Here is a 26,620-nt window from a genome sequence, read left to right on the forward strand (position 1 = left end):
AATTTGATTCTACTATCAGCACAAACTACATGATGCCCAACAACTGAATTATGTAAAGGTCTGACTTAATGTAATTATCTTGTATCGTGGGCTATATGTTAGTCTCTGCCAACTCCAGCTTTATAAAGAATTTTTCTCCAAACCATTTTGGAAGGACAGAAACATAAATGGAAACAGCTGTCACAGCTATACTTCACTAATTCTCATTTGCTAATTAGAATTCAGCAGATTCCAGAGTGAGCGTAAGACGGGAGGTGTGAGTCAGTTTTTTTACTTGCTCTCAGGAGCTCCTCTCATAATACCTAATAATACCGTGTATGACTCCACTGTTTAAAGATGCAGTAATGTATAGATATAAATTTGCATATATATTCTTTATTAGATACTCTACTAGTAAAGTTATAGTATTGTAAATTTATCTGCTGTTACTGTGCAGAGTTTTGTACTTATGCACTTGATGGGCAATTTAAAAGGTTTTTCAAGGTTAATTTTTTGTCTATGTATGACTTTCTTGCCTGGAACCCAAGTCCTGAATAGAATGCGACCCTTTGTCATGTGCTCCTTTCCACTGTGAGCTCTTCCAGGGGAGAGACCATGTCCTCATCATTGTTTTTTCCTTAGCACAAAAGAAATATTTTTATATACAAAGATAAATGGTCCACAGTCCCCTACCCAAAGCTCTTGAAGCCAGATGAAAAGGAATTCAGAATTTTTCAGATTTTAGAAAAATAATATGTACGTGCTATATGTATGTGTGTCAAGCTGTTTTAAAAAACTTGATATAAGGGATTGCAGATAAGGAATTCTGGACTGATACTCCTCATTGATGATAATAATAAATAACAATTTATTGAGCACCTACTATGTGTCAGGCACAGAGCTAGGTGATTTATATATGTATCTCACTTAACATTGAGGACAATCCAGCAAGGTAGATATCCACTTAGTGTGTTTCTGATTACTCAAACTTTAAATTTTACACTGTTCAGCTCACATAACTTTATTTCACTCTAATAGGTGAAGAAATCATTCCGTTAAACCATTTCATTTAAAAATATACATATGATTAAAAAGAATGCCAAAACTTCTAACAGAGTTCTAAAACTAATTGAAAGTAGGTAATTAATAATTGATTTTTGAATGATGAGTAAATAGGATCCACAGAGGTGTCATTAAAAGTATGTTTCTAAGCTACTTTGAGGGTAGAAAAAAAGTGACAAAATTTGTTTAGACTCTAGGGGAAAAAACAGAGATAGGAGGGCATCACATCTTACCTACCTGGTTTAAGTGTGAGTTTTGATTTCTTTTTATGTCCTGTTTCCCATTAGACTAGGCATTTTCCAAAGCTGACGATTATGCCTTCCTTCTGAACCACAACGCTGATGATGAAAGTAGGTTGGAGTAGCCAAGAAAGTTAACTGTTTCAAATCATAACTCAGCAGTTCTCAACTTTTAGTTGCCTACGAATCAGAGGTGATGCTCATGAGAAGTACAGATTCCTGAGTCTGCCACCTCCCGTGGAGAGGTTGATTCATGGAATTTCCATGGGAGCCAGGAGTCTGCCTTTGTAACAAGCGTCCAGTCATTCTGATGCAGTTGGTTTGTGAACCACACTTGGACAAACCCTGACATGACCACAGTATTGGGAGCTAAAATAACCATGCCTGTGTTCCAGAACCATAGGATAAAGAGTCCTCTGACTTTCAGTGACCAAAGAGTGTCAGGAATTTGGCTCAGTGATTTTAAGTTGACCTTTCCTTCAAGGGTATACAGAGAAAATCCTGTGAATGACCAGATCCTGGGGAGCAATTTACAGACATGAAAGTTTTTTGAGAAACTTTACATTAAAATTACTGATGTGAAAAGATTTTTGAGAAATTACCTCATCTGTCATCCAACCTTGGGGGCTGGGTGAAATCTACTCATCGTATATGGATGAAATTTTATTCTGATTTCAAAAGACATGTAGTAAAGAATATTTTCTTGGTGAAACTAACCTTAGCTAAGCAGTAGAGCTTTATTTATTTTTGGCTGCGTTGGGTCTTTGTTGCTGCGCGCAGGCTTTCTCTAGTTGCGGTGAGTGGGGTTACTCTTCGTTGCGGTGCGCAGGCTTCTCATGGCGGTGGCTTCTCTTGCGGAGCACGGGCTCTAGGTGTGCGGGCTTCAGTAGTTGTGGCATGTGGGCTCAGTAGTTGTGGCGCACGGGTTTAGTTGCTCTGCGCCATGTGGGATCTTCCCAGACCAGGGCTCGAACCCCTATCCCCTGCATTGGCAGGTAGATTCTTAACCACTGTGCCACCAAGGAAGTCCCTGAGCTTAGTTTAAAAAATCACATTTTTTTTCCTCCTGACAAGATTTAGGCTGTCCCTAGACTGAAACAGAAAAAGTGGCTCCTGGACTAAAAAATAATAATATGAAAAATACTTAGTGTCAATGGTAGGAAAAGTAGACTCTTGATATGAAGAGTTTCTATTTGAGTTTTTCATTTTCTGTTTCAGATTTATGCATGTATTAAGTACAATTTTACTTAAAGGTTTTCATTTATAATATAAACGAAATATAATCTTAGGTTTTTAACTTCTATACTACTTACCTTAGAAATGAGCATAAAGCCATAATTATATTCTTTTCCCTTCATGGTATATTCTGACAATCTTGGAAGGAACAAAACTTTGTTTACCGCAAAATTCCTTTCCTGACAGTCTCCACTCTATAAAGTATGTTTCTCCCATACACTGTTCCTCAGCATCCTGCTCCCTTCCTTCATAGCCCAGCACAGCACCTAGGTTCTTAGATGTTTTGTTGTTACCATCTTCCTTCTCCATCGGACCATAAGCTTCGTGAGTATAGGCACTCAGGTATTCAGTAAAGGGGAACCTTTGTTACAAAATTCTTCACATCGGAGGGAGGCAAGCCGGTTGGGTGTGGAGGGCTAAATTTTAGTCACTTAATTTCTTTGCCTGTTTTCTCATCTAGAAAAGGAAATTTTGTCTGCTTTACCTTTAGGATAAAAATGAGATAATGGATAACAAGTGCTTAAAATAAATTATAAAAATGCTTTGTGGTATAATTTTGAAAACCCAAGCTTGCTTGACCTGAAGATGGGGAATTTCATTATAGTATCATAACTTTCTTAAAAAATTAACTTTATCAGGCATCCTAGTTTTTCATGCATAGGTAGAATAATGTTTCTTTGTACTTGTACTAGAAAAGTATTTAAATATGTTATTATTGGAAGGATTAACTTTTAGGAAATTGTGGGGTGAAGCCAGTTTCGTTTAATCCTCATCAATATGAAAATGCCTGAGGGCAAGTTCACAGATAATTTTCACTTTCTCTGTGTAAATGTACCTACTTAACTATATTGGTCTCTTATTAAGATTTTGATAAATACTATGGTTTTTATAATTTGTGTATAATTGTCTTAGAAATTTTAAACTCACCCTTAGTAGTAGTAGAAAGAAAAAGTCAGTTCTTAATATGTAGAATTTCTATTTTGGTTTTGTATTTTCTGTTTAAGGTTAATAGTTTTAAGAAATACAGCCTTTCTTGTTGAAAAGTAAATAGGTTGGTTCTGCAGGGAAATTATAATCTTATATTTGTGACTTCTGCCACTTGATTTAGAAATGGGCATCATGTCACTAACTTGGCATTCTTTTCCCCTCAAAGTAAACTGTGAACGTCAGGGAAAGGACATCATTTTGTTTAAATCAAAATTCCTTTCATGTACCTTCCAGCAAAAAAAAAAAAAGGTATATATATGAAAGCCCATAAAGATTTGTTTATGTTTGTATTATGAGTTTGAACTTTTTTCATAGCAAGAACACTTTCATGAAATGTATTTTCCATGATTAGAGTGCAAAAAATGCTAGGAGAAGACAGATATGATTGTTGTGAATGGTTATTACACTAAATCCATTAGTTCAGAAACTTCTTTCTTAATTGATTTTATCGTCTATTAGAAATAGTCATTTAAAAACTGACTTGTTGGTGGAAATTCAATAAAGTTACACTCAGTTCTGGTTACAGCTTTGAAGTCACCTGAGTGCAGGCACTGCCATTGTGTTATCTCTGCACATAGATCATGTGAGATTGGGTTGGTAGTGACACTGTCTATAAGTTAGTTCGTACCTAGCTCCCATATATTCTATGCTTGACAATATTTGCTTTGACAATATTTGCTTGACAATTTGATTTTTATCAAAAGTATTTTCATACTTTTTCCATAATTAGTGAGGTTGTCAAGGATTGCTGCTACATTTATGAAGTATATTTCAATAAATACATGTTTATTATTTTTGGAAAAAATGTATTTCTGAAACTAACAAATCATTGATTTTTACTGAGTTACATGCCATGTATCTTTCAGAGGATCATAAAACAGGAGTTGGAGCAGTCATCTGGGCAGAAGGAAAATCTGTAAGTAGGAAAATAATTCTTTATAAACATTTAAACTTGATTTTGTTTAAACATATTTTGATCTTAAGCACATGACATTTTGTTGACCCCGGGGGATTAATATTTCTTATTGGTGTATTTATTAAGTTTTATAAACATTTGCATATTCTCTCAACAGTTTTTTATATAGATTTATTCATTTAGTGAACATTTATTAAACACCTTCCACAGGGTGGGCTCTGTGCCACAGTGAACAATGGGGAGTTAAGGACCACATGGTCCACCCTTCATAGCCTTATATAGTCTAGTGATGGAGACAGAGGTGAAAAAGAGACTGGTATATAACTGTAATTATAACCTGATACCGTGAGAGCACAGAGGAGGCACCTTTACTCCGCTTGGAGAAATGAGTAAAATCCTCTTAGGGGAGGTCAGGTGCTATTAGTCTTGAAGAATGAGTAGGAGTTCATCAGGCAGAGCAAGTTAGTGGGACTAGAAGAAGGGTAACATGCAGAGGTAGGGCGTGAGAATGTGGGGAAATGCAAGTGATTTGGCACGTTGAAGTCCAGGGTCCTGCGTCTAGCACAGTAGCAAAGAATTGGGCTGCACCATGAAGAACTGTATACCACGTAGAGAGTTTAGACTTTATCCATCAGACAGTGGGATACGCTAGCACAGTGCTAACCAACAGAAATAAAAGGCAAGCCACATACGTGATTTAAATTTTTTTAGGAGCCACATTAAAAAAATAAAAAGAAACAGGTGAATTGATTTTATGAATATATTTTACTTGGGACTTAACCTGGCGGTCCAGTGGTGAAGACTCCGTGCTTCCACTGCAGGGGGCGCGGGTTCTTAGTTGGGGAACTAAGGTCCCACGGGCCACGCAGCGCGGCCAAAAAATATACATATATATATTTTACTTAATCATCTGTCCAGAAATATTATCATTTCAACATGTAACCAATATAAAAATATTGGTTAATGTTTTTAATAAAATATTTTGCATTTGGGGGGAGTATAGAGTCTTCACAATCTTGTATGTATTTTATACTTACAGCACCTCTCAGTTTGCACTGACCACATGGGGCTACTGGCTACTATATTGGACAGAGCAATCCAAGAATATTTTAAGTGGGAAAATGATTTGATTAGATTTGCATGTGAAAAATGAAGTGGGGCTATACAGGAAATAGGGAGATTAGTAAAAAGAGATGACGAGGACTTGGAATTATGTGGATGGGTTGGGAGGGCACGGAACCACGAGATACTTCATAACTATGAGGATGACTAAAAGATGAGTAGGGGCGCCTAAGTGTCCTTCAACAGACTTTATAGCAAGTAATTTGACTATTTGGCTGGATATGTCATGAGCCCCTCAAGTTCAACCTAGCCAATACATTCAGTATCTTCCCTGCTAACCTATTCCTTCACTAGTGGTCACCATCCCATTCCACTGAAACAATCAATCACCAAATGCTGTGAATTCCACCTTCAAACTATCTCTTGACTCTTATTTCTTCCCAAATTGTTAGCACCTATTAGAATAGGTTCCTCTGCCAGAAACTCCCATAGTATTCTGTACAACTCAGTGGTGACGCTCATCACAGTTAAATTTACATGTCCAGTTTCTTATCATCTCCAGATCAGAAGGTTCCTGAGGGCTGGGATTCTCTGTCACATTTACCAATGTATTCCCAGAACCTAGCACAGGGCCTGGCCTATGGTTGGAACTCTCCCTTGGATTTATATAAATGCTCAGCAGCCTTTTGGCATAACACCTGGTTCTCAACTACTTTATGGAGAATTTAGGTTTCCAGTTATATTATCTAGAGTGTAGGCAGCATGGTAAAGTGGAAGGACATGGGTTTGGAGTCAAGCGACCCATCCTTGAATTCTGGCTATGTTGCTTACCAGCTTTGTGACTTTGGACAAGTTATTTAATCTCTCTTGGCCTCAGTTTCCTTATCTATACAATGGGAATAGTAATAGTACTACTGTCTAGGATGTTGTGAGGATTAATTAAATGAAATAACACATATAAAAGTGAGCATGATGTTTAACCTTTAGTGAATGCTCAAGGATAATTTATTATTAATGAGATAATATTTTATTCGTAAGCTTCTGTCAGCTCATGATAACAATGATTTTTATCAAGCTGCTATAGTACTGAGTCTGTTGAAACTATCACATGAGTAACTATGTATAATATATTGAAACTTAATGAGGTTTATAGCATATTCCAAACTATTATAAACAGTTCTGATTTATAAAATATTTTACTTTTATAGTTGATAAAACATTCATATTGACACCTAATATGCCACTGACCAGGAGAAATAAAAAAGCCACTTAAGTAGGAAGTTCTATTACATACACACACACACACACACACACACACACACACACACACACACACAAACACAGTAGAGGCTCAGTAAACATGAAAATTAAAGGAATGTGCATTATTTATTTTCCAGCTATATACACTAGCACATTTTTAGCCCAAAACAGAAATTGTCTGTTCAAAATATTTTTAGGATTTCTGGCTTGCTAACCAGTAGTAGCACAGCACAGAGCATATAAGAAATTAACAATAATTTATTGAGTACCTGCTGTGTATGGAACACTGTAATCGGTCTACGTTAAGGGGTAGAAAGGAGGTATAAAACATGGTTTCTATTCTCTAGGATCTTATAACCTATTCAGGGAGAGGTGTCTGAATCAAGTGAAGCAGTTTGTGAATTAAGCTAGTATTTAATTAACTGCTAAAACAAAGGACTGCCTTGAGATTATATACTAGAGATGATCATGCTGCTTGAAGTTTAACTTTGACAAGACCACACTGTGGAAGGAAAATCTAATATTGTATTTTTCTGATGGCTCAGTTTATCATGGAAAAGTGAATTCATTATAAGAAGTGTGATACTAGGCTTTAAAGACACAATGTAAGATGCCTTTTAAGAATGTTGAAAACAGCTTTGTTGGTTTGCTTACTTTTCATAGAGAAGTTGTGATGGAACAGGAGCAATGTACTTCATAGGATGTGGTTATAATGCTTTTCCTGTTGGATCTGAGTATGCTGACTTCCCGCACATGGATGACAAACAGAAAGACAGAGAAATAAGGAAATTCAGATACATTGTACATGCAGAACAGAATGCCTTGACATTTAGGTATGAAATTTGTTTGCATGTATTTTCTATAAAATGTAGCAAGGGTTAGTTAAAATTAGTTTTCTTTTAGCTGTAATTTATTGCCTTTTTAAAAATTCCAAGAAATATTCTTTTCAGAAGTATAACTTTGGTCATACTTGGTCTTTGCTACCTGACCTGAGGCCATTGTCAGGGATCCTGCAGGCCTTCAAATTTATTGAGCAAGTCTTTTTTCCTTTCTTCCTTCTCTCTCCGGTATAAAACTGCTTGAAGTTTGTCCTTAGGGTCTTGCATATTTCTGCATTACATGATCAGCTTTGTTTTCTAAATGTAGAGCACATATATTTATATTTATGAATATATAGATTTTATTATGAACCAAATTGCTTTAACATAGTTTTTGTTAGAGATTATAACTGGCATTACCTCCTTCTAATGTTAACTTAGATCATTTCCACAAACATTTCTCAGCATTTACCATTAAGTGGGTGATCTTAGGGGATTTAAATCTGCGTTAAGTCATGGTTTCTGTCCTTGAGGAGCTTATAACGCAGTATGGGATATAAGACTGTATTCAACCTAACATGGTCAGTTCTGTGGGAAAGGCCAACACAAAGTGGGTGGAAATTCAGGGGCTGCTACAGATGGAGGGGGAGTGAGAGGGAAAGGCTTTATGGAGAAACTGGCATTTGAGCTGTGCTTTAAAGGTTTGATAGGATTATGGCCATTGGAGATGCTTACTTGAAGGGAAACCATTCTTGCTTCAGGCATAGCAGTGGGCTAGAAGTAGGAAAATGCTTGTGTGTTTAGGAACACAGATGTTCCACTTAGGCTGCACCATGGAGCACATGGGATTGGTTGGGACTGACAAGAGAGGACTTTGAGTTTAGACTTCATTTGGTAGGTAGTGGAGAAACTGAATGACATTGACAGAGCCACACTAATGATTACTTAGGTTGCAGGCATATTGTTTGAACAGACTAGATGCATACAATTCTGCTGCCCTAGTACAGGGAAACAGAATGAGAATCTGAACTAAGGACATGGATGCGGAAGGCTGGTGGTGGGGAATTAAGACTGAGAGCAGTGTAAACCATAGGACCCAGAAGTACAACTCCTGTATCCTCAAATGAAGCATTCCTTAGTCCTAAACTACCCCTGGCATGTAAAATTTCACCAAACTCCTCTGTTTTTTTTCCTTGTGCTCTTCATTACAGATTACTTGCTTTGTTTTGTCAAATCCAAATGCTTGTTAAATAAAATTATCCTGTGTTAGGGAAGGGAGTAAGGGAACTATAACTCAAAACAGAACTCTAATATTAATTTATCAATTTAGTAAGCATTTATTAAATATCTGTTAGTTACCAGATAAGAGGTAGACCTTTTGGCTACCATGATGACTTAATGTCTAATCACACATGGTACATTCTTAGGGAGGGTGTTAATTAGGTGTTAGCCCCTAATTCTGGCATTATAAAGAGTTTCTTACTTAGAAAGCATTGTTTTCTCTCTATCTCTGTTTTCATTTCCTTTGTAATGTAATACTGAAAATCTTGCCACTGACTAATTCAGCAAGCATAAGGCTTGATCATTATTGTGTATAATGTTGTGAATCTGTTCCTAAAGCAGCTCAATTTTAATGTTTAAAGATTTTTCTAAAACATAACTTACCCTTTTAGAAACTATCTTCCTAATATTTTATATATATTTTTTGTAGGTGTCAAGAGATAAAACCAGAAGAAAGAAGTATGATTTTTGTGACAAAGTGCCCATGTGATGAATGTGTACCTTTAATTAAAGGTGCGGGCATAAAACAAATCTATGCAGGGGATGTAGATGTTGGAAAAAAGAAGGCAGACATCTCTTACATGAGATTTGGGGAACTTGAAGGTGTTAGCAAATTTACAGTAAGTAGATACACATTTTTTCAAATATACTTTTTATTATATTGTTAGGTACTCTGCTGCATATTTTAAATTAGTGATTCTTACCCTTTTAAAGAGTTATCATAGAGTTTATTTTTATGTGCAAGCACTTGCTTAACTACAAATGTTCAGCTTAGGATCTGCCTTATGAATATAGATCTCTATCGAGAGTTGTGCATTGACCTTACAGATCTTGAATTAGTTAGTCCTTTGGTGCCATCTGGTGGCTAACAAAATCCTTGACCCACCTCTTCCCTCACCCTTCTTTCTGGATTGAAGTGGTAGACAGAGGTGAAAGTAGTTTAAGATTACCCAAAAGAAGGGGACACACACACACACACACACACACACACACACACACACACACGTGCATTTCTCATGAGAAAAATCAGGAAAAAATTAGAAGAATTTAATATTTGACATTTCCAAAAAAGTGCTGAGGTGGTTTGTGGAAAACTCAGAACTTTAATTCTTTGTGCTTTTTTACTACTTTGGTTTCTAAAAAACTTTTTGTTTTTAGAAATAATCTCAAGCATACAGAAGTTACAAAAATACTACAAATATTTTTTTTTTCCAGAACATTTGAGAGTTAAGTTGTTGCTATGATGCAAGATCACTCTCAGATACTTTCTTGTATATTTCCTCAAACAGTATATTATCCTACATAACAACAATACAACCACAAAACTCAGGAAATTATCATTGATATGTTGCTACCATTTAATCCACAGAGTCCAATCAGGGTTTACCAGTTGTCCCAATAAAGTTCTATACAGCAAAAGGATCCTGTCCAGAATCATATGTTGCTTTGATAATTCTGGCTTTTAAAAAAAAAAAAAAATTTTTTTAATATATTTATTTATTTGGTTGCACCGGGTCTTAGTTGCAGCTCACTGGCTCCTTAGTTGTGGCATGTGAACTCTTAGTTGTGGCATGCATGAGGGATCTAGTTCCCTGACCAGGGATCGAACCTGGGCCCCCTGCATTGGGAGCACGGAGTCTTATCCACTGCGCCACCAGGGAAGTCCCATAATTCTGGCATTTAATATAACATTTATATACTGTAGTTTGCAGTGGGTACAAAAGGCATATAATAGAACTGTTTATAAATTTCAACTTTACTTTTCTGTTTGAATCCAGGGTGCCTGGAACATATAAGGCACCTAAAAAATACTTACTAAACCATATATATATTTAAAAATTTATTTAAAAATTAATATAACAACACACTATTTAGTTTCCTAGTTTATGTGTGTGTATGAAGAATCATAAATTTTTATCCTTTTCATTTTTGTCATATACTTTTGTTTTTTATTTCCAGTTGTCTTATTTAAAAGACATGATTTTAAAAAGAAAAGGGGGGCACTGAAAGAAGGGAGAGATGGGACAGATGCCTCTTTTGTAAAACTAAACAAGTTTGTATCCATCTAATCAAAAGGGAAATCACCAGTTCTGTATTTTTGTTTTCTGTTCCTTCATTCCTCCTGAAGATTGGGAAGATATAATTCTCTTTATAAAGTGTAAGTGACCTAGCTCTTCAGGACTGTGAGTGCTGGGTTAAGCGAATTCTGAAATATCTTGCTTACTGGTGGATTTTAGTAGCTTTTCCACCGTAAAGAGGATGAAGAGATTAGAAGAATGTAAGAAAGGGCAAGAGAAGCAGGAAGAGACAGGAAGACAAAGGGAGTGAAGGCCCCTCGGGCAGAGATGGGATTCAGAAATACCTGTTGGGCCAAGACCCACCCAGGAGTGCCCTCATTCAGGTACACCTGGTCTCTCTGTACTCCTTCCAGTGAAGATTAGCTCTCCACGCTCTCATCCTTTCCCTCATCTGGCCTGGCTTGCAATATTATGTCAATGATTTAAACTACTTGGTTAGCTAAATGCCTAGTTTTGTAAATACCAGTAACTAACACGAACTAGTATTTGTTCCAAATTGGAATTTTTATAATGATTATATTGCTTTTAGACTGTCAAAAGTAGTAGGAGTACCAGTAAATTTCATTTTTCTAAACATTAAACCAATTGAAATTAATTGTGTTTGAAAATTTTTTTCTTTTCTCTTTGAGGTGTTACCATATGCCTTGAGATAAGAGGTTCTGTTCTGTGGGGTTGTTGCAGACTAAGCTAGGGCTGGGCAACAGTATTTCCAAGAATATATTTTACCTGTGTAAACCCAAGTCCATTTACTGAGAAACTATTTTTTTTTCTGTTTAATACATGTGCATTTTTCTTTATTAGGTTATATTACTTTTTTTTAAATTGTGAAAGTAACATATACTCATTATAGAGGAAATAGAAAAAAGAACAGATATATAGAGGAAAATTAAAAAAGAACAGATATTATCCCACAGCTCATAGATACCACTGTTAACATGTTGCTGTATTTTCTGTGTCATTGGAAATTCTTCAGAAATAATTTTTAATGATTACACAGTATGGCAACCTATGGACATAACTTATTTAACCATTCCCTTTTTCTTGGACACCTAGATTGCTTCTAAGTTTTCACAGTTAGACATAATCTTTTTATGATGATCCTTAAATGTAAATTCAAGGTTATTAGTTTTTACTTTGCCCAAAGTAATAGATTTTAGTGGTTTGACATGTTTTGAACATGCCTTTTTGTTTGTTTGTTAATTTCACATATATCTGCCCATTGCTTGGAAATCCTCCTTTTTCCTGGTGCTAATCCAAACCATCCCATTTCTATAGGTGACCAACTAGTTCTAGATGTCTTCCCTTTCCAAGGACTTTTTTATACGTGGTAAAATGTCTGTCTTATATCTCATTCTCCCTCAAGGCCCATGACATTAATTAGTTCATCTGATGAACTAATTGATGCTTCTGGAAGAGGCTCCCAGGAACTATCCACTTAATTGTGTCTTTCTGGAGAGAGTGCCCTAGTGGGGCTTTTTTGGTTAAGTCATTAGTGATTCTGATGATGGGGATTTCTAGGCAAATAAGAAAGGAAGGGTGTGCTTTGAGATATTGATTACACTCAATTTTTCTTATCTGCTGCTCCAGTCATCACTGTAGTATCTGAGAATCTTCATGCTTCTCTATTTCTTTCTGAATGATTGAGATGGAAAACTATAATCAGAGGAGATGTGATATGGTATGATATGGATACAATAAATGGTATGCTATGATAAAAATAATAGTATATATTACTATATTAAAAGGCAATATTACTATATATTACTATATAGTAATACATTTAATATATTACTATATTAAAATTGTAATATATATTAATATTACTATATATCAATAATATATAATTATATATATTAATATAATATATATTAATATATACTAATATATTACTATATTAAAATTACTATATTAAAATTATTAATATATACTAATATATTTAATATATTACTATATATAGTAATATATATATTATATATATTACTATATATATACTATATATATTATACTATACTATACTATATTTATATATATATACTATACTATATATAGTATATATATACTATACTAATATATAGTAATATATTATGTATATATAATATATTACTATATATTAATATATAGTAATATATTTAATATATTAGTATATATATTATATATAAATATAATATATGTTAATATATTAAATATATCACTATATTAAAATTACTATATTAAAATATATTACTATATTAAAATTATTAATATATAGTAATATATTGAATATATTACTATATTAAAATTGTCCTATTTTCATTCTTTCTATCTAGGCCTTCTCTAGCTATTATAAGATTCTGTAGGACCTGGAGCTAGAATATGAAGTGGTGGAAATTCTATAGTATTGGGCATGGGCAGACCCAGGTTCTGGTGCTACTGCTGTCTTTAGTCGGTATGTAACCTTGGGCAACTCACTACGCTTCTCTGGTCTTCCACTTCCTTACCTGTAAAACGAAGGTAAAGGAGGATTTTTACACTTCCTTCTCTAAGAATATTGATTCTCATTCCAGAAGTCATATCATTCAGGGTCATTCAGAGTCGTTATTAGGGCTTGGTTGGTACGACACACTAACTCTTTTTTCTTACATTGTTTTAAGCTGTTTTGATATTTGAAAGCACAGTGCTGAAATGCTATTTATTAAACATATAAATAAAATGTTTGTGTCCTTTTACAGTGGCAACTGAATCCATCAAGAACTTGTGTTCTTGAGCAAAATGAGCCTGAAAGCAGAGAGAGTAAGTATTTACAAGTCCTTTATTGAGGTTGACTTTGCTGCTAAGAAGAAAAGAAACATAGGGAATTATAATGATCAGGTGTTGGAAATTGATGTGGTTGGAGATGGAGCATATTCTTTTTGCAGGTTACATTTTTGCCATTCAATTTGTTCACAGACGTTTGTGTATCTACTATTTGCTAGGTGTCATGGAAACTGCTGATTAATGACTAGTCCTATGGGCTCTGCAGTTTAATACAAATAATCATGTACAAATTGAATTTATAAATTAAATTTACATGAGAAAGTAGACGACAGTGCTCTTCTATACCAAAACAAAAGCCTCTTGGGCAGTTAGAAAGGAAAAATACATATAATTAATACAGATGGATCTAGGGCCAAATTATGAGGATATGTACATTCTTATTAGAGTAAAGCCACATTAGCTCAGATTGGTCAGAGAGTGGAAATATTCTGGTTATTTGAATAATCTAATTAAGAGTCATCACAGTTACCATAAATGAATTAGTAATCTTCAGAGCTTTATTACTTGCATATTAACACACATACTCTTAATGTAATACAATCTTTGGGAGATCTTGCAATTCCTCAGGCACATAATTTGGAACATTAATTATTATTAACTGTACAATATTATGTTAAAATATTAGCCATGTTATCTTTCTGTTTTGATTCAATTCAAGGTAAGTAGAAGTTTAGTATAATAAGTAAAATTTTCTTGATAATAACAATGATTTGACTACTCTGAAAAATCAGGAAATACAAGTCTTTATGGGCAGAAGCAAGAAAGAACAATCCTGTGGAACAAAAACCACATTCACAGAAAGATAGACAAGATGAAAAGGCAGAGGGCTATGTACCAGATGAAGGAAGAGGATAAAACCTGAGAAAAACAACTAAATGAAGTGGAGATAGGCAATCTTCCAGAAAAAGAATTCAGAATAATGACAGTGAAGATGATCCAGGACCTGGGAAAAAGAATGGAGGCAAAGATTGAGAAGATGCAAGAAATGTTTAACAAAGACCTAGAAGAATTAAAGAACAAGCAAACAGAGATGAACAATACAATAACTGAAATGAAAAATACACTGGAAGGAATCAATAGCAGAATAACTGAGGCAGAAGAACAGATAAGTGACCTGGAAGACAGAATGGTGGAATTCACTGCCACAGAACAGAATAAAGAAAAAAGAAAGAAAAGAAATGAAGACAACCTAAGAGACCTCTGGGACAACATTAAATGCAACAACATTCGCATTATAGGGGTCCCAGAAGGAGAAGAGAGAGAGAAAGGACCCGAGAAGATATTTGAAGACATTATAGTTGAAAACTTCCCTAACGTGGGAAAGGAAATAGCCACCCAAGTCCAGGAAGCGCAGAGAGTCCCATACAGGATAAACCCAAGGAGAAACACGCCGAGACACATAGTAATCAAACTGGCAGAAATTAAACACAAAGAAAAATTACTGAAAGCAGCAAGGGAAAAACGACAAATAACAAACAAGGGAACTCCCATAAGGTTAACAGCTGATTTCTCAGCAGAAACTCTACAAGCCAGAAGGGAGTGGCATGATGTACTTAAAGTAATGAAAGGGAAGAACCTACAACCAAGATTACTCTACCCGGCAAGGATCTCATTCAGATTCGATGGAGAAATCAAAAGCTTTACAGACAAGCAAAAGCTAAGAGAATTTAGCACCACCAAACCAGCTCTACAACAAACGCTAAAGGAACTTCTCTAAATGGGAAACACAAGAGAAGAAAAGGACCTACAAAAACAAACCCAAAACAATTAAGAAAATGGTCATAGGAACATACATATCGATAATTACCTTAAACGTGAATGGATTAAGTGCTCCAACCAAAAGACACGGGCTTGCTGAATGGATACAAAAACAAGACCCATATATATGTTGTCTACAAGAGACCCACTTCAGACCTAGGGACACATACAGACTGAAAGTGAGGGGATGGAAAAAGATATTCCATGCAAATGGAAATCAAAAGAAAGCTGGAGTAGCAATACTCATATCAGATAAAATAGACTTTAAAATAACGTTACAAGAGACAAGGAAGGACACTACGTAATGATCAAGGGATCAATCCAAGAAGAAGATATAACAATTATAAATATATGTGCACCCAACATAGGAGCACCTCAATACATAAGGCAACTGCTAACAGTATGAAAGAGGAAATCGACAGTAACACAGTAATAGTGGGGGATTTTAACACCTCACTTAACACCAATCGACAGATCATCCAAACAGAAGATTAATAAGGAAACACAAGCTGTAAATGGCACAATAGACCAGATGGACTTAATTGATAGTTATAGGACATTCCATCCAAAAACAGCAGATTACACTTTCTTCTCAAGTGCGCACGGAACTTTCTCCAGGATAGATCACATCTTGGGTCACAAATTAAGCCTCAGTAAATTTAAGAAAATTGAAATCATATTAAGCATCTTTTCTGACCACAACGCTATGAGATTAGAAATCAATTACAGGGGAAAAAACGTAAAAAACACAAACACGTGGAGGCTAAACAGTACATTACTAAATAACCAAGAGATCACTGAAGAAATCAAAGAGGAAATCAAGAAATACCTAGAGACAAATGATAATGAAAACACGACGATCCAAAACCTATGGGATGCAGCAAAAGCAGTTCTAAGAGGGAAGTTTATAGCTATACAAGCCTACCTCAAGAAACAAGAAAAATCTCAAAGAAACAACCTAACCTTACACCTAAGGGAACTAGCGAAAGAAGAACAAACAAAACCCAAAGTTAGCATAAGGAAAGAAATCATAAAGATCAGAGCAGAAATAAATGAAATAGAAACAAAGAAAACAATAGCAAAGATCAATAAAACTAAAAACTGGTTCTGTGAGAAGATAAACAAAATTGATAAACCATTAGCCAGACTCATCAAGAAAAAGAGGGAGAGGACTCAAATCAATAAAATTAGAAATGAAAAAGGAGAAGTTACAACAGACACTGCAGAAATACAAAGCATCCTACGAGACTACTACAAGCAACTCTATGCCAGTAAAATGGACAATCTGTAAGAAATGGACAAATTCTTAGAAAGGTATAACCTTCCAAGACTGAACCAGGAAGAAATAGAAAATATGAACAGACCAATCACAAGTAATGAAATTGAAACTGTGATTAAAAATCTTCCAACAAACAAAAGTCCAGGACCAGATGGCTTCACAAGTGAATTCTATCAAACATTTAGAGAAGAGCTAACACCCATCCTTCTCAAACTCTTCCAAAGAAATTGCGGAGGATGGAACACTCCCAAACTCATTCTATGAGGCCACCATCACCCTGATACCAAAACCAGACAAAGATACTACAAAAAAAGAAAATTACAGACCAATATCACTGATGAATATAGATGCAAAAATCCTCAACAAACTACTAGCGAACAGAATCCAACAACACATTAAAAGGATCATACACCATGATCAAGTGGGATTTATCCCAGGGATGCAAGGATTCTTCAATATATGCAAATCAATCAGTGTGATACACCATATTAACAAATTGAAGAATAAAAACCATATGATCATCTCAATAGATGCAGAAAAAGCTTTTGACAGAATTCAACAGCTGTTTATGATAAAAACTCTCCAGAAAGTTGGCATAGAGGGAACCTACCTCAACATAATAAAGGCCATATACTACAAACCCACAGCAAACATCATTCTCAATGATGAAAAACTGAAAGCATTTCCTCTAAGATCAGGAACAAGACAGGATGTCCACTCTCACCACTGTTATTCAACATAGTTTTGGAAGTCCTAGCCACGGCAATCAGAGAAGAAAAAGAAAAGGAATACAAATTGGAAAAGAAGAAGTAGAACTGTCACTGTTTGCAGATGACATGATACTATACATAGAGAATCCTAAAGATGCCACCAGAAAACTACTAGAGCTATTCAATGAATTTGGTAAAGTTTCAGGATACAAAATTAATGCACAGAAATCTCTTGCATTCCTATACACTAATGATGAAAAATCTGAAAGAGAAATTAAGGAAACACTCCCATTTACCACTGCAACAAAAAGAATAAAATACCTAGGAATAAACCTACCTAGGGAGACAAAAGACCTGTATGCAGAAAACTATAAGACAATGTTGAAAGACATTAAAGATGATACCAACAGATGGAGAAATATACCATTTTCTTGGATTGGAAGAATCAATATTGTGAAAATGACTATACTACCCAAAGCAATCTACATATTCAGTGCAATCCCTATCAAACTACCAATGGCACTTTTTACAGAACTAGAACAAAAAATCTTAAAATTTGTATGGAGACACAAAAGACCCCGAATAGCCAAAGCAGTCTTGAGGGAAAAAAACGGAGCTGGAGGAATCAGACTCCCTGACTTCACACTATACTACAAAGCTACAGTAATCAAGACAATATTGGTACTGGCACAAAAACAGAAATATAGATCAATGGAACAGGATAGAAAGCCCAGAGATAAACCCACACACCTATGGTCAACTAATCTATGACTAAGGAGGCAAGGATATACAATGGAGAAAAGACAGTCTCTTCAATAAGTGGTGCTGGGAAAACTGGACAGCTACATGTAAAAGAATGAAATTAGAACACTCCCTAACACCATACACAAAAATAAACTCAAAATGGATTTGAGACCTAAATGTAAGACCGGATACTATAAAACTCTTAGAGGAAAACATAGGAAGAACACTCTTTGACATAAATCACAGCAAGATCTTTTTTGATCCACCTCCTAGAGTAATGGAAATAAAAAAAAAATAAACAAATGGGGCCTAATGAAACTTAAAAGCTTTTGCACAGCAAAGGAAACCATAAACAAGACAAAAAGACAGCCCTCAGAATGGGAGAAAATATTTGCAAACGAATCATCGGACAAAGGATTAATCTCCAAAATATATAAACAGCTCATGCAGCTCAATGTTAAAAAAACAAACAACCCAATCCAAAAATGGGCAGAAGACCTAAATAGACATTTCTCCAAAGAGGACATACAGATGGCCAAGAAGCACATGAAAAGCTGCTCAACATCACTAATTATTAGAGAAATGCAAATCAAAACTACAATGAGGTATTACCTCACAGCGGTTAGAATGGGCATCATCAGAAAACCTACAAACCAAGAAATGCTGGAGAGGGTGTGGAGAAAAGGGAACCCTCTTGCACTGTTGGTGGGAATGTAAATTGATACAGCCACTATGGAGAACAGTATGGAGGTTCCTTAAAAAACTAAAAACAGAACTACCATATGACCCAGCAATCCCACTACTGGGCATATACCCAGAGAAAACTGTAATTCAAAAAGACACATGCACCCCAATGTTCATTGCAGCACTATTTACAATAGGCAGGTCATAGAAGCAACCTAAATGCCCATCAACAGATGAATGGATAAAGAAGAGGTGGTACATATATACAATGGAATATTACTCAGCCATAAAAAGGAACGAAATTGGGTCATTTGTAGAGACATGGATGCATCTAGAGACTGTCATCCAGAGTGAGTAAGTCAGAAAGAGAAAAACAAATATCGTACATTAACGCATATATGTGGAACCTAGAAAATGGTACAGATGAACCGGTTTGCAGGGCAGAAATAGAGACACAGATGTAGAGAACAAACGTATGGACACCAAGGGGGAGAAGCAGCGGGGGGTGCGGGTGAGGGGTGTGATGAATTGGGAGATTGGGATTGACATGTATACACTGATGTGTATAAGATGGATGAGTGCTGTATAAAAAAATAAAATAAAATTTAAAAAATAAATAAGTTTAGTGATTAACTGATATACTGGCTGGCAATCATTAGGGTGTCAAAAAAGCAAAATTGGAGGAGTTTGAGTTAAAAAAAAGTCTTTATGGAAATAATTTCTATGTGAATATATTGATTTTCTATGTTTTGAGTTAGCTTTATTTTATTCAAGTAGTAAATTTTTAATTTGTAATCTGGAAAGAAATACATATCCACTCCATCTTTCTTTTTCAAAATTTATCAGGAAAAGAAAAGCGTTTAAAAAAAAAGAAAAAATATGTATCTGTTTAAAGAATGTGTATTCAATAACAGTGTTTTAAGGGGTGAGAACAATTCCCTGCTGTTAGGGAAAGGACACCAAAAGCACTAACCATAAAAAAATGAATTAATTTATCTATGTTAAAATTAAGAACATCTGTTTGTCAAAAGATACCATTAAAAGAGTACAAAGGCAAGCCATGGAAGAGGCGATATTTGCCACTTATTATCAAGATGGGTCTTGTGGCCAGTATTTATTGTCCCTAGATCACTAAGGAAGGGCAAGACATGCTGTGGGTGGAAGTATGGGAAGGAGGAGTCGTGATGGGGGAGGGGATGAGAGGAATGCTTTTGCTTTGCTTGCAATGCTGTATTTCTTGACCTGGCTAATGGTTAAATGTGTGTTTGCTTTATGATTGTTCATTGAACTGCAGATTTATGTTTTGTATGTATTTTTTAACAAGTGTTTTATATCAACAAGTAATATCGCTATCTCTTTTTCAATTTTATAAGAGCTTTATTGAGGTATAATTCATATATCATAAATTTGCTCTTTTAAAGTGTAGAATTGAGTGGGTTTTTGTAGATTCACAGATTTGTGCAACTGTCACCACAGCCTAATTTCAGAACATTTCCATCATCTCAGAAAGACTCCTCTTACCCATTTGTAGTCATCCCTATTTTCCCCTACCTCCAGCCCCAGGCTACCACTAATCTACTTTGGTAAATACATTATGATGCAATTCCTATATAAAGTTCAATAAGAAGGCAAATAGTGTATTGGTTAGTACATGTAGCAAAATTATTTTTAAGAAGTAATGGAATGATAAACACAAAATTCAGCATAGCGGTTACCTCTGAATGGGGGTGACAGAGGGATAGGATTAGATTGCGGAGCATAGCGGAGGTGGTAGCATTCTAGTTTTGGGGTTGGGTAGTAGGTTCTTGAGTGTTAATTTATTATTAGGCTTTAGAGCTCCCATCTGTATTACACATATTCTTTTTTTTAATGTTTCCAGTATTACATCATAAGAGAGAGAGGACTTTCCAGATCTACTTCCACCTGTGTCCTTAAGACTAGGAAGACAGAGCAAAGCAGGACACAGAGGCTTGGAGAGCAGGCAGATCCCTGAAAAGACAGGAAGCAGGGGAGCAAGAGGAAACTTTTGGAGATGATGGATATATTTATCACCTTGACTGTGGTGATGGTATCTCGGATGCGTACTTGTGTTAAAACCCATTAAATTGTGCACTTTAAACACACACAGTTTATGTACCAGGAAAGCCATGGAAATCAAATGATGGGAAGAGCTTCAAGCCAGGCCCTTCTCCCACCTGATCAAGGAGATGGGTCAGTTTTCCCTCCTGTGGAGGAGTGGGAATGGCGGGTGTTCCCTCACACCCTCCCTGCCCCACAGATGGCTCCCTTCTCTCCCTGGAGGATAAGTAGGTGCATTTTGTTTCCTCCAGCCTAATAATAATAACTCTCCCCCCAAAACAGTTTTATGAATTGTTGGCTATACACTGTTGAATGAATCCAGTTTTTAAAAGGTCAGATATTGTGTTACCTGAGTGAGTTATCTAGAATCTGTTCTTCAACAGTTGAGAATTATTTTAAGATAAAATCAGTATTCCTTTTTAACTTAAGCATTATTTTGATCTTACAACCTCTGTGACTTTAACAAATAGTCATTTATTTGAAGTGACATTTTTCTGACGTTAAGTTATTCTTGAACGCTAGATGGTGTGTTGGGACCCATACCCCAGGATGAAGAACAGCACCAAAACAAGAAGCTGCGCCTTGCAAACCACTAAGAAGTCTTGTCTAAACTGGGGTGAAGGCCTCAAGAATTTTTATTGCACTTTTAAAATCCAGCCTTGTTAACTCAGAAAATAAGAATGGATTTTGGATATAATTGAAAAATTTTTAAAGAAAGCTAATTTATTACTAGCATATGAATGATATTAATGAGAATATTTTTATTTTAGATTTGTGTGTTTTCCAGAGTATAGTGGTGTGTTTTTTTATTACACTGAATGAGGTATCAATAATTTAATGAGACCAGTTCAGTCGGCCATACAGATTGATTTCTCCTTGTCTTAGCTTTACATTAACCAGTTTGAAAGGGGCTGGTTTATTGGAGCGCACATCTCAGCAGAGAATTACATACCTTTTCAGAAATATTAATTCTTTTTTTTTATAAATTTATTTGTTTTATTTATTATTTTTGGCTGCGTTGGGTTTCCATTGCTGCACGTGGGATCTCTCTAGTTGCGGCAAGCAGGGGCTACTCTTCCTTGTGGTGCGTGGGCTTCTCATTGCGGTGGCTTCTCTTGTTGCGGAGCAGGGGCTCTAGGTGTGCGGGCTTTGGTACTTGTGGCTCGCAGGCTCTAGAGCGAAGGCTCAGTAGTTGTGGCACACGGGCTTAGTTGCTCTGTGGCATGTGGGATCTTCCCGGACCAGGGCTTGAACCCATGTCCCCTGCATTGGCAGGCGGATTCTTAACCACTGCGCTACTAGGGAAGCCCAGAAATATTCTTTTGGATTATGAAGGTGATAATTAGTAAACTACTCCAGGAAAATAAATGGCAACCTGGCCATTTTTAAGTCAGTGTGTGGCTCACCAAAAGTTCCCACTTATACTCAAAGCTTTCTAATAATCAGAATTTACTTAATTAGGATTGAGTCATAAAAATGAAGTTGGTGGACCTGGTCTCCTTTATAAAAGTATATTTCTAACAAGGTTATTAATTTTTCTTCAGTCTTTCGATATGTAGAAATCACGATCATTTGTTGGACTAGGGTGTTTTTTTGTTTTTGTTTTTTTTTTTTTTTTTTTTTTTTATTTATGGCTGTGTTAGGTCTTCATTTCTGTGCGAGAGCTTTCTCTAGTTGTGGCAAGCGGGGGCCATTCTTCATCGCGATGCGCGGGCCTCTCACTATCACGGCCTCTCTTGTTGTGGAGCACAGGCTCCAGACGCGCAGGCTCAGTAATTGCGGCTCACGGGCCTAGTTGCTCCGCGGCATGTGGGATCCTCCCAGACCAGGGCTCGAACCCGCGTCCCCTGCATCGGCAGGCAGACTCTCAACCACTGCGCCACCAGGGAAGCCCCAGACTAGGGTGTTTTTATATCACTGATTTTGGGTAGCAAAAGGGAGAGAATATAATTCTGAGACAGTATTACTATTTGATATCACTGACTCTTGAAACCACTAACAACAAACTTCAAATTTGGTTATGATGTTAACAGAGAAGAAATATTTAGTCTGGAATACTGAAACTAGCCTTTTTCAAGTTCCATTCATAAATGCTGCCCATTATTCCCTCCATATAATTAGCACAGAATGTCTCATGGCTTTGAATGGAAAGCCTTATAAAAACATTTGCAAACCTTAAGAATACTGAAAGTCTTGAAAGTAAACATTATGGTCAGTTCAGTTATTTTCCAAATTGCTCTTGGTAAGTCCTCTCATTTTTATTGCTGAGAAACTTTGAGAAAATTAGCCCAAAGATGAAGGTACATGTTTTCTACTTTCCTAGAGTTAGAAAGGGATTTGCATGGCCTGGGGCCTGTAGGCCTGGGGCGTGACATGCTGAGGAATGACTGCCCTGGCTATATGCGGGGAATCAGGTTCGCCTCTGCTGTTGCCCCCTTTCTTTCCAGGGCATCACATATCATCACAAGGCCTCCTATCAGTTTCTCAGAATTTTACACAGGACAATCCACATGTTGACCGATGTCCCTGCTTGGACAGCAGCGTGCTTAGGTCCTCCGGGAGTTCAGTCATCATACCTGGCAGTTGAGAACTGCTGTAAACATTTCACCACAGATATAGGACATGGAATAGAGAGGGATGGGAGGAAAGATGCCTTTAGAGGTAACTAAGGCTAATTTGAAAACCAGTGGTTAAGCTATTTAACATTTATCGATATTAAATATTGAGATTTGCTTACATTATGCTTAAGTTCATCTTATATGATGTGTTGTTTTCAACTGATATGTCAGCTACATCAACTATTTTGTAAATCAATCAGCAAATGTTTTGCCAGTTTTGTGGATTTATGTGTTGGACATAGTGGGGAATATCGGAAGGGAGAAACATACAAATGGGAAGAGCTATGATTAGGAAATGGAAAACTGGTTATTTCTGTAGCACTATTAAAATGGTCATGGTAATGCCATATTTCCTTCTGTGCAACTGGCCAGATTTCAACATTTATTGAGAGTTTACCATGTAGTACCAGAAGGAAAGCTCTTTGAGTGCAGAGATGCGTGTGTGTGTGTGTGTGTGTGTGTGTGCATGTGCATGTATGTATTTAAACTGCTGAATCCAGTGCCTACAACAGTGTCTGGCACATAACAGACATTCAATAAATATTTGTTGATTGACTGAATGACTGCTAGACTCTGGCTAGACCCCGTAGATGAGATGTGTAAGACATGCATCCTGACCTCCAGAAGCTCACAGTCTAGCGGAAGACGCAGGCATGAAATCAAGCAATAGAGTGATTCTCAGAAGGGGGTCCCTGGACCAGCAGCATTAGCCTCGCCTGGGGACTCGTTAGAAGTGCAAGTTCTCAGGCCCACCCAAACCTGCTGAGTCAGAAACTCTAGGGGCGGGGCCCAGCACTCCCTCCAGGTGATTCTGATGACCCTCAAGGATGAGAACCGCCCTGTGGATGTAACTGTAGGAACAGTGGTGGCACAAAAGAGGACAAGCATACACTCTGGTGAGTCACGGAGAAAGGGTCTTGTAGAAGTGGAGGTCCTGAAGGGGCTACAGGGTGTTGCCAGGCAAACAGTGGGGGTGAGATGAACTTCTGGGAGAAAGTAATGGAGATAGATGGTCACACTGGGAAGCAGGAAAGGGAAGTGTCAGGGACTCGCACAAAGATTGCTGAGCTGTACCAAGAGCACCCTGGGGTAGCCCCCTGCCTAAAATCTAGGAATTCACAGTCAAGAGGGTTCATCCCTTAGGGTGAGAAATCAAAATTTGCACTTAAAAATACATCATCCTTAATTCCAAAGATGGGGAGGATAATAGTGAATTCATAATTTGAAACAAAGAGCTCTGCATTTGTTTACTGCCAAGTGACAATATAATATGCCACCTGGAGGCGGGGTGAGTGTGGGCCTGGCTCGCCCCCCGGCTGTCAGGTAGAGTGCATGCAGGTTTACATGTACTGTTTCATTGCATCACTGCCAAAGCTTTTTCTTTCATTCAGCTTTTCTATGGGTTTCTCTTCCTCAGTTACTTATTGAGTTTGAGAATATACCTTCTCTCATAAATCTTCCTCGTTTTATGCATGAACAGTTCAGCTTTAAGATCTGCCACAACAATCTGCTTTTGACCCACTTTAGAGCAATTGTTTGAAGTTCTGGTATTGCCAATAGTGGCCACTTGGCATTTAGCTGAGGCTATTACTATTGCTTTTTAGGATTAAGCAACAGTTTAGAACCTTCATTTTTATGTGTAATATTCTTAAGGGTTTTGGGTGGTTTTTTTTGCTATCATTTAAAATTATAACGTATTTCTGATATACAAGAAAAGTTAAAAGCCCCATTAATCAGTATCAGTTGAAAATGAGGCCCATTTAAAATGGAATACCCTTTAGAACCTTGTCCATAAAAATGTATTTACTCTATTCAATGAATTGCATTTAAATGGACTCACATTTCGAAGGAACTTAGATCTCATCTGTTTAGAATACTCCTTTATAGATCTGGAAACAGAAGTGTCCAGAAGGTGAATGATTTCTTAAAGTCTAGTTCAGAATGTCACAAGGGCCTAAATCAGTATCAGTTTTTTTTTTTTTTCATTTTCAGTTTTGCTTTTAATGTCAGTGCACATTTGTCCTGTACATGTTGACATGTTGGCTGATTTTAACATGTATGTGACAGTAATAAAAGACTTCCATTACTATAAATTAAGTCATTTTTTAGTAAAGTTACACCTACACATTTTAAATGAGCAAATAGTCCTATAAACCTTACTTTGAAACAGTAAGTCCCACACTGTCCTCTGTATCACCCCACCCCAGAGGCCACCAGGCTCAGCTATTTTAGCTGATTATTTTGTATTTATCTCCAAATCTCCAATCACATGTTCCTTACTAGTGTTTCAGTTTTAGGTATTTTCTTTTGAATTACCATTATGAAAGAGCTTTCTTTCACCTCACTGTCTCCACACACTTCCATCTTTCCATCCTCCCCATATTCTTTTATTTTGGTTGCATCAATATTCATTGTTTGGTATTATGACTATGTGAATGCTACTCAGGTTTGTCATGTTGTGTACTGTGATTACTTTCCCTTTCCTTATAAAATTTGTTTTCCTGAATTTAAAATTTGTCTTTTTTTGGAGGGGGGGGCAAGCTTGGTTTTCTATATTTTATTGCTAACCTGTAGCCAAACTCTTCTCCCAGTTGTGTGACCAACTCTTCTCCCAGTTGTGTGAACTTCTCTCAGTATGCTCAAGCACATTGAGTGTCCTAAAAAGCTCTTCTCATTGAAGAAATCCCTCCTAGAGCCTCTGACCACCTCTGGCCTGGGCTAATTGGTCACCAGATCTTCTGCACTGCTGGCTTCCCGGGATCTCCCTCCACAGCTCTCCTGGAGGGAGTTGGGGGCATTCTTCACCTTCTCCTTGAATTGGAACACCTGTTTCCTGGAATCCAGTCTTTTTCTCAGTTTGGTGGGCATATCTTTCAGAAGGTCTCTGAGAAAAGGGTACATGGTGGTGGGATGACTGTCAGACAAGGCTATTGTTGGGGAACATTTTCGATGCTATGAATATCTGCAAATGTCTTTATTCTACCCTCAATTTAATTGATAGTTTGTTGGGTGTAGAATTCTAGATTGGGAATAACTT

At 36.5% G+C, this 26,620-nt stretch overlaps 1 protein-coding gene across 3 annotated transcripts in view; it reads left to right on the plus strand.

The window, feature by feature from the left end:
* CDADC1 (cytidine and dCMP deaminase domain containing 1) overlaps positions 1–26,089 on the plus strand; it is a 43,775-nt gene extending 17,686 nt beyond the window's left edge. For 2 of the 3 annotated variants that reach the window (XM_057532847.1, XM_057532846.1), the window contains 5 exons: positions 4,370–4,419; positions 7,405–7,574; positions 9,271–9,460; positions 13,627–13,687; positions 14,443–19,366. In XM_057532847.1, the coding sequence (XP_057388830.1) occupies positions 4,370–4,419; positions 7,405–7,574; positions 9,271–9,460; positions 13,627–13,687; positions 14,443–14,573 (602 nt within the window). In that variant the 3' untranslated portion in view covers positions 14,574–19,366. Of the gene's footprint in view, positions 1–4,369; positions 4,420–7,404; positions 7,575–9,270; positions 9,461–13,626; positions 13,688–14,442; positions 19,367–21,487 lie in introns of those variants that run through there. The other variant, XM_007186856.3, reaches the window with a different exon arrangement.
* Positions 26,090–26,620: the final 531 nt, after the last annotated feature.

This window comes from Balaenoptera acutorostrata, chromosome 18 (genome assembly GCF_949987535.1).
Source record: "Balaenoptera acutorostrata chromosome 18, mBalAcu1.1, whole genome shotgun sequence".
NCBI lineage: Eukaryota > Metazoa > Chordata > Mammalia > Artiodactyla > Balaenopteridae > Balaenoptera > Balaenoptera acutorostrata.